The sequence below is a fragment of the Euphorbia lathyris genome, chromosome 1, assembly GCF_963576675.1.
Source record: "Euphorbia lathyris chromosome 1, ddEupLath1.1, whole genome shotgun sequence".
NCBI lineage: Eukaryota > Viridiplantae > Streptophyta > Magnoliopsida > Malpighiales > Euphorbiaceae > Euphorbia > Euphorbia lathyris.
This window is the reverse complement of record NC_088910.1, coordinates 67,991,927-68,005,243: the sequence shown is the minus strand read 5'-3', so window position 1 is coordinate 68,005,243 and position 13,317 is coordinate 67,991,927. Positions and strand designations below refer to the sequence as shown.

The window sequence follows — 13,317 nt, the reverse complement described above, 5'->3', positions numbered from 1 at the left end:
AAGTTCTTTTTTTTTTTTTTTGTTACAGGAAATTGAAAGAGGGAGTATACATTGATCAGCCATAAGGGTTTGTCAAAAAAAGGGAGAGGAAAACAAGGTGTATCGACTGAGGAAGGAAGCGTTTCAAAAAAGCGACTATGATCACATTTTGTTCTTAAACAAAAATGGAGAGAAACTATTGCTTAAGTTTTTATGTTGACGATTTGATATACACATGGAATGGAATGATGGGCATATGTGCACAGAATTTAAGTTGTCACGGCAAAAGGAGTTTGAGATGATAGACTTGGGGAAAATGAAGTTTTTTCTTGGAGTTGAAGTCTATTAGAGCAAAGATGAAATTAATTTGTGGCAAAAGAAGTATGCTAAGGAAGTGTTGGAAAGAATCAATATGTGAAATTGTAATGTCCATGGTACTGTTTTGCCAAAGGAAGGTGACTGAATGGTTGTGGTATGTTTAATCTCATGGTCCTAAAGGAGAAAACATGATGATTGCTAAGAGGTACTATTTGAAAGGAATTGTCTCTTTTTTTGTTTGTAAAAGTTTTGGTTATTAAATAGTTATATTGTAGAAAGAAAGAAATAGCAAAATTGGTTTGTATTTGGAAATGGGAAAGCAAATGAATATACAGTATGGATTAATTTAATGTTGTTTGTTGAGGTTTCTGAGTTGCTCAAAAGCATGCATTGTTTCAGCATCAAATCCTCCAGCAAACTGATGAATTCTGAAAGCAAACCTAACCCCTTGAAGTAGCATATAGTCCAGCCCTGGATCTTTCTCCATTGCTTTTGACTCTATTTCTGTTGCTACCCTCTTCATGTACTGCTTTCCCAGTTTTACAGAACCAAATTTTATCTGCAATTTCATCCAAAATTAATCAAACATTCAATTATTTCCATAACTTGTTAATTGGATTCATTACCTTGCTTATAATGCCATTGTCAAGTATCCAATCTGTTGGAATTTGAAATTCACTGCAATTACGCATCAACAAATCTCTTGTCCTTAGAAGGTTATAAACTGTACGTTCCATCCTGGAACAAGAATATATGATTAGCCTAGACTAGAATCAAATAAACAATTAAAAAAGATAAGATAAGATACTTACTTCTCAGATAATGCCACCATTTTCTTGAGTGCAATATCGCAAGGCAACCGAGGATCATCCTTGTAATAAGACACTTCTAACTCCAACTTGTTCAAATCTCTGTACCCAAATGCTGCTTCTCTCAATGTATCTGCTTTCTTTTCTGGCCATTCAAAGTGCTTCAGGACTGCCCTTTCATCCACCTTTCATCATTTTCAACAACATTATTAACTTAATAATATCACTTTTCTCTATGTAATTACAAATTATTAAATATTACCAGAAAACCAAGTTCATCATCAAGCCACTTCACAAATGCCACAACATCTTCAATGTTCTTGTACACAGCATTATTCACTTCTCTGATCAGTGAATTTACAAATTCTCCTTGAGTTTCAACATCTGCCTTGATCTGAAATTATTAGACATGTAAAACCTTAATGAAATTGACTAGAACCGGGAAAGAAACAAAAAAAAGAAACAGAAAAGCAACCTACCGCAAGCAAATGTGATGATCTATTTTCAATTTCACCAATCATGCTACTCCTAACATTTGCAACCTCTGAGGCATCACAGACTCCTCCATTTGCAGGTTCCTTTCTGGAGTCTCTCTTCATTAGTGAATGGTAAAACTCAACTACTTGTGGAGCTCTCTGCACCACTCCTGCTGCATTGGTCCTCACTGAGAACTTGGGCGGTGGAGGTGGAGGTGGAGGTGGAGGTGGAGGCGGTGGTGGAGGTGGAGGTGCAACTTGAGCTGAACTTTCTTCTTTAGGTCCAGTAGGAATTGAACATGAGGGTCTTGGAGGTGGATTTGGAACCCTCAAAGCCCTTTTCTCAACGTCAAAGCATGACACTAACTTAGTATGCTCTATGCAATTTCTTTGATCCATACTAGTTTCTTTCTCCAATTCTTTTGTGCACGTAAAACCATCAGATTGCCTTCTTTTATTTGATAACATTTCTTCAATTCCCAACTTTGATCCACTGATAGAGTGTCTTCTTCTTGGACTTCTTCCTTCCTCTAAATGTAGCCAGCTCTTATCAGTGCATTCTAAGCTTGGCAAATCCTCATCAGTAAGAGGCCATTTCTTCAACTTCTTAATCAAATTTAATCTCTTTGCACTACTGTAATCTAAGTGTTCTGTGTTCCCGCTAGTGAATGATTCGGCTGAGTCAAGGACTGAAGCCTTATCCGAATTTGTTGAGATAGAATTGCGCAATTCATCTCTCAAACATGAATTCACCCACCTCAGATAGGCAAGTTCTTCAACCTCATTTAACCTGCTCATTTGCAGACCTTCAACTTGTTTACTCAAATCTTCATTTGTTAGTCTCAGCAAAGATGCTTCAGCTTTAACTTTGGCTACAATATCACTCTGCAATAATTAATTTATTAGACCATACATTGTAAAATCATCAATCTCAATCTCAAGTTCAAGCTAGTATATACATTGTAAAAGCTAGAGAATACCTCGGAAGCTTTGGAAACAGAAGCCAATTGGGTCTCCGTAGATGATAATCTGCAAGAAAGATTCCTCTTCTCCATTTGCAGCTCTTTGTTCAACCTCCTTAACTCTACCATTTCCATTGAATTCTCATTGTCATCCCTCTTCAATACCTCCTTGTTCTTCTTCTCCGACATGAAACACATTTCAGCAACTTGCTCGCAAAGTACATTTTTCTCGGACTCCAACACCCCAATTCTGTTTGAAAGCTCATTGACCTCATTCTTCTTGGATTCAATCTCCCTTTGGAGATCAAGTAACCTTTCGTTTCTTTTAAGCTCTGATACCTCTGCTTGCAACTTGAACTCCCTTTCTTTGGATTCTTGTAGCAAGCTTCTCAGATGGTCTAATTCGAGAAACAAATCACGCGAGCCTGAAGATTGTCTCCGGTGGTTAGTCTGATAGGAATGTGGGTGAACTTGAGTTGTTGTAACAGAGCAAGATAGATCGGTAATGAGAGATCTTTTAACTCTTGATTGAGATGGAAATAAAGGATTGTTCTTTTGATTAGTGGTTTCTGAGTTTGATAGGGGAATTTTCTTGGTTGTGAGAGCTGCATTTTGGGGCTTGGTCTTCTTCTCCGCTGTGAAGCCTTTAACGATGTGTGAACCCCAAGAAGAACGGAGCTTTGAAGCATTATTCGGATTGGGTTTTGGCTTTGGTGCTTGATTTTGATCAGCAAATCTGGAGGTTCTTGATTTTGTTTCAAAAGGGTTATCTTCTCTCATTGTGCAACAACTGTGTTCAGAGAACAGAGGGAGCCATTTCAAGCAATTTCGTGTTTTATCATATAGAGACAAGAAGAGAGTCAAGTGTCGTGGGATTTCAAATTTGAAGTGTTCTCTCTCTCTCTTCCCCAAATAGAATGCGCAAAGTGGCAGCTTTACTTTATTGCCAACAATTTGAATTTTTGAATTTTGAATTGTTTGTTTTTCTCGCTTTCTCTTACCAACGGTCGTATTGTCACAGAGGCCCCACTGGAACTGGCTCCCATTTACAAATAGGTTTAAGGTTCTTTTTGTTACGTACTTACACGTGCTTCAATCTTCGTCTTTTTCTTATTTATAGTTAAATTTAACCTTCTTAAATCTAAATCTTGCAATATTTTGAATTTCCATCTTTAATTACGTCTAGAACGTATTGTAAAATCGTTAATGGAATCTCTGTAATTAAAATAAAATTTAATTTCAATCAATATTTCCTTATATTTTAAATTTTGGTTACAAGGTTGAAAATTTAATTGATAACTTTAAGCAATTAAAAATACTAATTGATTTTTTTTTTTTTTTTGAACCTGAAAGCGAAACTTAGATAGATGTTGGATTTGCATCCATATAAATAGTGTTCACAAGCCAGTCTGGCACAGTAATTGAAACAAAATCGCTAGCATTGGAACAGGCAAGCCTAGCTACCAAATGAGCCGCACTGTTCGCTAAGCGAGAAATAAAAGCTAATTTAAAGGATGGGGTGGATCGTAACAAAATACGACAGTCCTCCACAATCATACCAAATTCCGAAATGTCCTGCTTTTCGGAGAGAATAGCATCTACCACTACCTTGGCATCAGATTCAAAAATAACAGCAGAATAGCCCAAATTAGCAATCCACAACAGACTTGTGTGAATTGCAAGGGCTTCAATAACGCGTGGCTCCTTGACACTTGGGATAAGACTGCTACTACAAAAGAGAAATACTCCCCTTTCATCCCTAACAACTTCTCCCATACCACTGCTGTTTAAATCATTGAAAATGGCACCGTCGATGTTGCATTTGATAAAGCCTAGACTAGGCATGGTCCATCTATGCTGAGGGTTTGGCGAAAGTTGATTACCTCTCGGCTGTAATTGCGTTACTTGCATCTGTCGATTGCTTGGGGTCTTCTGTTGATAAGCTTTCCAATCCTGAACATCCTCCAGGCTGATGCGCCATGCCGTGTCTGCCGGCCACCATCTCATATGCCACAAGACTCTGTTTCTGTGGTCCCAGATTGCTTTAAGTGCACAACAGATTCTAGCAATTTCTTCCGTCTCTGAGTTGCTCAAGGCTTGGAGAAGCCACTCGCCAAGGTATCTGTTATCCACTCTAGGCACAGACATACCTGCTACACGCCAAATGTCACCTGCGAAACAACAATCAATAAATAAATGGTTATCTGTCTCTTCTTGTTCCACACATACTGGGCATTCAGTTGAAATAGGGACCCTTCTCTGGGCCAACCGGGCTCTAGTGGGTAAGCACTTTGAACATAAGCGCCAAATAAACTGCTTCAGTTTTGTGGGAATCCTCAGCTTCCATAATCTCTTCCACCCCTCTTGGGTACTGCTGGCTTCAACAAGCCCCATACCTGACAAATAGCCAGAGTGAACATTGTAGTGTCCATCTCTTGACCAATGCCAGATCCTCATATCTTCCCCTACATTGTATGGAAGGATAATATCACTGATAGCCTGCACTTCCATTTCGCTAAAGCAGCTGTTTAATCTCTGTATATCCCATCCTCTCCCATTTTCAAGAAACAGGTCCGCTACCCTCAAGTTTTCCATTCCAGGAACCAAAAAGGAATTTATACAAAAACCCTCAAGATTAGGAACCCACTCATCCTCCCAAACTCTGATTGATCTGCCATTTTCCACTCTCCATCTAACCCCTGTTTTCAATATACTAATACCTTCCCATATACTTCTCCAAACCATACTAGGATTATTGCCTAATTTGGAGAGTAGCAAGTCCTCCCTAGGGTAATATTTAGCTTTGAACATTTGACTCACTAAAGTATTAGGGAATTTTAGTAATTTCCATCCCTGTTTGCCTAACATTGCTAGGTTAAACACATGTAGATTCTTAAAACCCATCCCACCTGACTCTTTAGGTCTACACAATTTTCCCCAATCAAACCAATGAATGTTTCTACTACCCTGAGGTTTCATACCCCACCAAAAAGAATTCATTAATTTTTGCAGCTCATCACAGATAGATAGAGGTAATAGGAACGTACTCAAACAAAATGTTGGAAGGGCTTGAGCCACAGACTTTAGCAGCACCTCTTTCCCAGCCTGGGACAAGAATTTGAGACCCCATGCACCAAACCTCTTGCGCAGCCTATCAATCAGGAACGTAAAAATCCTGCGTTTTGAACGCCCAATAAGTGACGGCAGACCCATATATCTGCCAGTGTCGAGAGGAGTGCTTACTCCCAGTAGTGCTTTAATCTGTAATTGCAGAGGCGCCGGCACATTAAGGCTAAAAAAGATTCCTGACTTGCTTAAGTTTACTGCCTGGCCCGAAGCCACTTCATATTCAGACAGGATGCTCATGACCTTTCTGGTCTCCTCAATAGTTGCCCCAAAGAACAAAAAGCTGTCATCCGCAAAGAAAAGATGTGTTATTGTCGGTGCCCTTCTGCATATCTTACACCCTGAAATAAGCCCTTCTTCTTCGACCTTGCGGATCAGTTTAGATAAGACTTCGGCACACAGGATAAAAAGGTAGGGAGAAAGAGGGTCCCCTTGCCTTAATCCCCTGCCAGGGACAACTTGGTCCGAGCACTCCCCATTTATAGCCACCTTATATTTCACAGTTGTTATGCATAGCATCATCCAACCAATCCAGGTTTCATGAAATCCCATTCTGCCCATAACTGCTTTAAGGAAGTCCCAATCAACTCTGTCATAGGCCTTGCTGATATCAATTTTTAGGGCCACATGACCCCTCTTCCCTCTATTCAATCTCTTCATATAGTGAATGCTTTCAAAAGCCACCTGTACATTGTCAATTATAGACCTTCCAGGAACAAAAGCAGATTGAGTTTCCCCAATAATCTTAGGGAGCACCCTTTTCAGTCGATTAGCTAAGGCCTTGGCAATTATCTTGTAAATAACATTGCATAGGGCGATAGGGCGAAAATCCTTCAGCATTCTAGGGTTGTCAATCTTTGGAATCAGAACAATTGTGGTGTCATTTATTCCGCTTGGAAATTCCCCCTCACTGAGCCACTTCGCGCAGGCTGCTCCCACATCTGCTCCCCAATGTATCCCAAAAGGCTTGATAAAATCCCGGATTTAAACCATCAGGTCCAGGAGATTTATTAGGACTCATGGAAAATAAGGCTTGTTTAAACTCTTCCTGGTTAAAAGGGGCCACAAGTGACTCATTCATATCAGGGCTGATACACGTATTAATTACATGCACAGTATCACTCCTATTCAAAATCGAGGCCGAGAAAACATCTTGAAAGTAAATCTGTGCAAGGTCTAGTAGATCGGCTTGGTTATCAATCACAGTCCCATTTTCATCTGTCAGCGAGGAAATAGAATTCTGTTGACGTCTGGTTTTGACACTGGCATGGAAAAATTGTGTGTTTCTGTCCCTTTCTGTCAGCCAGAAAATCTTAGCCCTCTGTCTCCAATAACTTTCCTCAGCTTCCAGGGTCTCATTAAGTTTACGTTTGGCTAGAAAGTAAGCGGCTATAGAGTCCATGCTTCTGCTACCATGCAATCTTTCCATTTGAGTCCTCCATTTCCTAATCTGGCTTTTGAAGCGCATATTGAAATTCTTACCCCAAATCGCCATTTTCTGCACACAATTCTCCAAATTTTCCTGAACTGGTTTGCTCCTCTGGCTTCTCCAATGACCTTTAACCAGATTACTAAACTCATGCTCTTTAAGCCAAGCCTCCTCAAAAAAGAATCTCCTTTCTCTACTTCTGCTTCTCTCCCTTACCAGATGAAGGAGAAGCGGAAGATGGTCAGAATAACCAGTCATACAAGTTTTGAGGTGGTGATTATCAAAACGATTCAGCCATCCAGCCGACGCGAAGCCCCTGTCCAGTTTTTCTCTAACCCAGAGATCGGACCCTCTACCTCTTTCCCAAGTAAAGCGGTTACCGTTCAGAATCAATTCACTCAACCCACACTCCTCGATTGTCTTAGCAAAATCCTGCATTAAGGGGGTAGGATATACTGCTCCACCCACCTTTTCATCAGGGTTCAGAATACAATTAAAATCCTCAATCACTAGCCATGGGAGTGAATCATCCCTAGCTAACCTTCTCAGTAATTCCCAAGACTCTCCATGCCTACTGCGGTCAGCAAAACCATAGAAACCCACTAATCTCCACTCCCCTTCAGAGGGCTCAGTGATAATTGCCTCGATATGATGCTCAGAGAAACTCTTGATCACCACCTGAATCCCTGCTTTCCATAACAAAGCTAATCCTCCACTACGGCCTCTTCTACTCACTGGGAATGCTCCCTCAAACTTTAACTGTTGTTTTAGCAAGCTTACTCTCTGATCATCTACTAATGTTTCCATCAAGAATATAATGTTAGGGCTTTGGGACGAAACAAGCTCCTTTAAGGAGCGAACTGCCCGGTGGTTGCCCAGACCACGACAGTTCCAGCTTAGGCAACTCATTCTCCCCGGCGGCCCTGTTCTTTAGGGCTCGCCGAACCAATATCTATAGAAATCCCCTTATCCTTTCCAAGAACAGAGACTTCCCCATCCTGCCTAATCTCTTCCTCCCCCTCCCTTCCCTTTCCTTTTTCCTCCCTTCTTCTTTTCCTGACATCATTCAATTCCATCTCAGTATCTTCCCCCTTTTCTTCCTCAACCTCACCCCCATCCCTTCACCTTCGTCGTTCTCTAAAGGCTTAAAGAAAGGCCCTGAAAATGGACAAATCAACACTTCTCTCTCCCCCTCCCTCGCTTGTTTATTCACCCCCCTCACTTCCTTCTCTCTCCCTGTATTTGTTATATTCCTCAAAGCGTACAGTCCCCCTCCCCTACCACCTCCAAACCCCCTCATCCCCCCACCTCCCTTGTTATCAACCATCCATTTTGCTCCACTATTATCCCCACCCCTTCTGACTGGGGCTTTAAGCCATTCCCCCCACTCTCTCTGAATCTCGCCCCCCTGCATATTGAAAACTCTCTCGCAGAAGCGTTCTGTATGCCCCAGACAACCACACACATAGCAGAAAATACCCAATCGTTCATATTTGAAAGTAGCTAAAGACCACACATTCCCAATGCTTCTCAGTTTTTTAAATCTTTTGAGAGGGCGTTCACTGTCCAAACTGACTCTGATACGCATAAACTGTCTATGAATTCCAGAATTATTGTTTAAATCATACTCCTCATAAGTCCCTAGGAAGTTTCCTAGTTGTTTGCCAACCAGTTCAGACATAGTCCCCACAGGAAGACCATAAATTTGCACCCAAATAGAGTAATTCAATAAATTCACATCATCTATGTGCACACCCCAATTCCAGACATTCATAATCAGTATATAGTTATCAAACGACCAAGGACCTCCAGCAATAACCCTATCTCTATCCATCGGATGAAAGAATTCAAAAGAATATAGGTTAGAGCTTACCTCCTGAATATCGACCCCTCGCATTGGCCTCCATAGAGCCGCCATTCTGTTTCTCATGCTCAAGAAATTGAGAGGCCTGTCAGCCACAAATCTTCCTAAGAACCGAAGACCCGTACCAATCTCCACTTCTGGCCCAGCCGGTGGAAGCAAATCAAGCAACCCACCTTCATCTCCTTCAATTCTAAGCCTTTCTAGATCCCTCTCCATTTGATGTAATGTTTGCAAGGAGAATTCCTGTCAAAATAAATTAACCAGCAGCCAAAAGCCCTTCAAAATTGTACAGCACTAGAAATCCCCAATTCTGACTAACGCAAATCGCAACCGAGAGAGCCCGAGCCGGTTCGCCGGCGATGCAGCAGCGCCGTTTACCAGAAATCCGCCTCCCACCCTCCCGCGCCTCCCTCGCACCTATCCACGGCCACCGCGGAACCCGCCTCCTGAACTAGGTTAGCGTTCAGAGACCTAAGTCTTCAAGAAACCAAGACCAAAATTACTGAATACCACCACTGATCGGAAAACAGAGACACCTTCACCGGACGTCGGAAAGGACACTCTCACCGGCCCAGCACACGGCGACGACCCTTCACCGAGGTAGCGTGGCGTCGAGCAGTTCGTGCTTTTTCGAGAGAGACAAAATGTTTTTTCCCTAATATACTGTTCAAATTGATTTTTAAGATATCAATTAGAAATATAATTAAAATTTTAAATAAAAATTAACAGTACAAAATTTATTTATTTTCTTAATTTTTCCAAGCAAAGGGGAACAGTTGCCCCTTCCACCCTATTGTCTCCGTCATTAGCTATATTGTTTAAAATATCTCATATTTTTAAATTTTAGAAACGTTTAGTTCATGCAAGGATAACATAATAGAATCCAGCAAGAGAAACAAGGAGAAATGAATAAAATGACTATGAATTATTTTTTAGGGTAAAAGGATAAAAATAAATAAATAAAATGATTAGAAGTGAAATTAGTTTAGGGATAAAAAAATATAAATAATTAAGTATAAGGACTAAAATGAAAATTAAAAAGTAAAATTTTGTCAAATATATTTTTGGGTTAATACACATATTTGCCCATGTGTTTTCGCGGAAAAACAGATTTACCCTTAAATCAAATAAACCCACAAAACTATCCCTGAATTTTCCATAAACCTGCAATTATACCCTAATCTGACGGAGCTGCTAAACGGCGATGACATCAAACCTTCTTGTCTCCAAAAAAATTGGATGACGACAACCAAAATTCATTTGGTTTTTATTGTTTTCTATTGCTATTGCTTTTGGATTAATTGGGAGGTTTAGACGCCATTTTATTAGGTTGATTGAGCTTTTATGAAAATGAATTTTGACAAATCTGTTCTTCTAACTTGCTTTTAATCGAAATTGAATGTGCATTTTTTTTCTGTCAGTGATTGGTTGTTCTTTTCTGAAGTTTTTCTGGAGATAGGAAGGTTTGATGTCATCCCCATTTAGCAGCTCCGTCAGATTAGGGTATAATTGCAGGTTTATGGAAAATTCAGGGATAGTTTTATGGGTTTATTTGATTTAAGGGCAAATCTGTTTTTCCGAGAAAACACAAGGGCAAATATATGTATTAACCCTATATTTTTCGAGGAACCACTACAACAAATCTTCACTTGCGCCACAGTTAGAATCGTGGCACAAGTATGATTTTTCCGTGGCTATAACAATTTGCCACGAAAATTCAAAGTAGAACTTTCGTCGCGCAAGTGAGCGCGGCTAGGTAGTTGCCACGGAAAAACAATGGGTGCGACGTAAATTGGTTTTTATGCCACGGTAAAATCTGTGGCTAATCATACCCCTGTGCCACGGGTAAAATTGTGGCAAAAGTAAAATACATATGGCAAGACATAACAACTCGTGGCAACCAACCCTACTTAGCCACAAATATAACCGTGGCAAAATAGAAGACTTGTGGCTAAAAATCTTGCTTTGCCACGAGCATAATCATGGCAAATTCAATCAAATTTCTTCACATATAATAAAATATTTAAATATTATTATTTCTTTTACATTAGTTTAATTAAAATTAAAAAAATTAAAAAGAATATATATATATAAAATAAGAAGTATTTCATTAATTAATTTTTAATAAGTACAACAATTTAACTTAAAGTATTAAAGTATTAATTTACAGAACCATTAACATAACTCACAATCCTCTTCTATAGAAATATTTTAGGGCTCAATTTTATTCTTAACAATCAGAGTGATGAGACCTTAAAATTGTATCTCTCCACGTCTTTGATCCTAAACTTTTGGACTTGACATGCACTTTCTCAAACATGGAGATAGTTTCTTGTAAGATATTCGAACTCTTCAAGGTACTCAAGTTGATATTATCCAGGAGTATACAAAAAAAAAAGTTTAGAAAGTAATTAGCAAATAATAACACCAAAATTTTGCACAGATACAACAGAAAAAATAGTTCAGATTATTGCTGTAATATAGAGCAGAAAAATAGTTGACACAACATGTGCTAGCAAATGTGACATAGATAATTAGTAAACATGAATATGAACTTGTGCTTTCTAATTAAGTATCTAATCAATCTTAAAATGGTATAGAAGCAAGTTCCAAAAGTAGGAAAAACTAATGATCATGTTTGATTGACAACATATAACACATAAGCATAACATTGTGACCAAATAACTTATAGTGGGATCTTTGGATAAGGGTATATCATTTGCAACAGGAACCTGTTGTTTTGACAAATTCAATGAACTAGTAATTTGACCAGAGTTTCTCCTTCTTGAAGGATCAATTGAAGATCAACCCAGTCTACCCTTTTCCCTACTTATGATTAAGTACATAATCACACATTAACTATATCTTTTACATGTGCATACAAGAATAAAAAAATTGAGCTTAAAAAGCAGAATTACCTGACTACCTACCAACATTAGCATCAGAAGGCATACCAGAACTTGGTCTGATGCTAGGGCCCTTTGGAAATAATAGAACATCAAGGTATAAACACTAGAAGTCATAAAAGATAAATCTTTGAAAATAACAAGGTGAGTGTTCATGCTACCACGTCTAGCTTTTCCAATCAAAGTGTTATTTTCTCTGCAATATAAATGTGAAAATGAGGTTGAAAGTGATCATTTACATAAATAAATTTGAGCCAAGGAACATGTTAATTGGAAATCGAATAAAATAAGTCAGAAAAAGAAACCATTAGAAATAAAAGCTAATGACCTAATGGATCAGGAGGATATTTTAAGCTTTTTCTCTTAATAGGAGCTGTGGAAGTTTAATGGCCTTACTTGGAAAGTTTTATAAAGTGGGTGGAAGAGATTTTGTGGGTTGGTGGCTGATGGTTTTTGATTGAATGGATTAGGAGGAACTTAAGCCTTTTTGTGTTATTATTTGGCTTTTTTGGTATAAAAGAAATCATGAGAAAATCCACCATTAGGCCATGTCACTTGATTGGATCCTGTGCATAGAAAAATCAATTTTGGCAGCTTTCAATTCCGATAAAATGGAACAAAAAATAGTTTTCGCAGCTCCAATTTCGTCTATCATGCTTTCCGCATTTGGAAAGCTTCCTTCTCCACTTGTAAAGTTTAATTGTGATGCCACTTTCCTACCAAATGGCCTCAAATGCACAACTGCGGTGGTAGCTTGGTACTATTTAGGCCGTGTTATGATTAGCGCTGCTATCCCGATGGTTAATTGTGTTAATCCGGAATATTGAGAGTTGTTAGCAGTTTATAATGGATTGAGGCTTACTATAAATTGTTTCTTGAAAGGTCTAGTAATCGCCTCCAATTCACTCTTAGTCATTCTATGGCTAATTTGGGATTTGCATGCTTGCTTCCTCAATTTTTCATTAAAGATATTCCTTCTTCGACTTTGCCTTGTATTGGTTTGATCTTTTAATTCAAGGCTATTTTCTCTAAAAAAAAAGAAATAAAAGCTAATGACACATAATAGAAATTCCAAAACATCATGCCCACACACAAGTATTATGCGCATAAGAAATTCCCTGAACCTATAAGGAAGTTATCCAGCTTGATATCTAGATACAATTGAGGATAAAAATGCATCATCAGATCTGTTCTCTTCCGATTTCGTTCTCATACTATCAAAACTCTGGCTCTAAGAGAAAGCTACGAAATGTCTCAAAAATCTGATGCAGTCTGATGTCCAGAAAGACTAATAAATTAACTAGTTGTATGTAAACAAGTCAACATTCATTCAATCATGTAGATTTATAGGAAATATATCAAGAATAGTTACACATACATTGCAAACTCTCTCCAATTGAACACATCAAGATCCAATAGTCTCAATAATCTCTTATAGTTTGCAGTAA

The 13,317-nt window shown here is 38.9% G+C and overlaps 1 protein-coding gene across 1 annotated transcript; it reads right to left on the bottom strand.

The window, feature by feature from the left end:
* Window positions 1-581: 581 nt before the first annotated feature.
* Window positions 582-3,440, bottom strand: LOC136200847 (protein CHUP1, chloroplastic-like). Its single transcript, XM_065991328.1, has 6 exons — window positions 2,563-3,440; window positions 1,586-2,467; window positions 1,369-1,500; window positions 1,110-1,291; window positions 924-1,035; window positions 582-856 (listed from the first exon to the last, which is right to left on the bottom strand). The coding sequence occupies exons 1-6, from the start codon at window positions 3,322-3,324 to the stop codon at window positions 644-646; spliced, it is 2,283 nt and encodes a 760-aa protein (XP_065847400.1). The 5' UTR covers window positions 3,325-3,440; the 3' UTR covers window positions 582-643.
* Window positions 3,441-13,317: the final 9,877 nt, after the last annotated feature.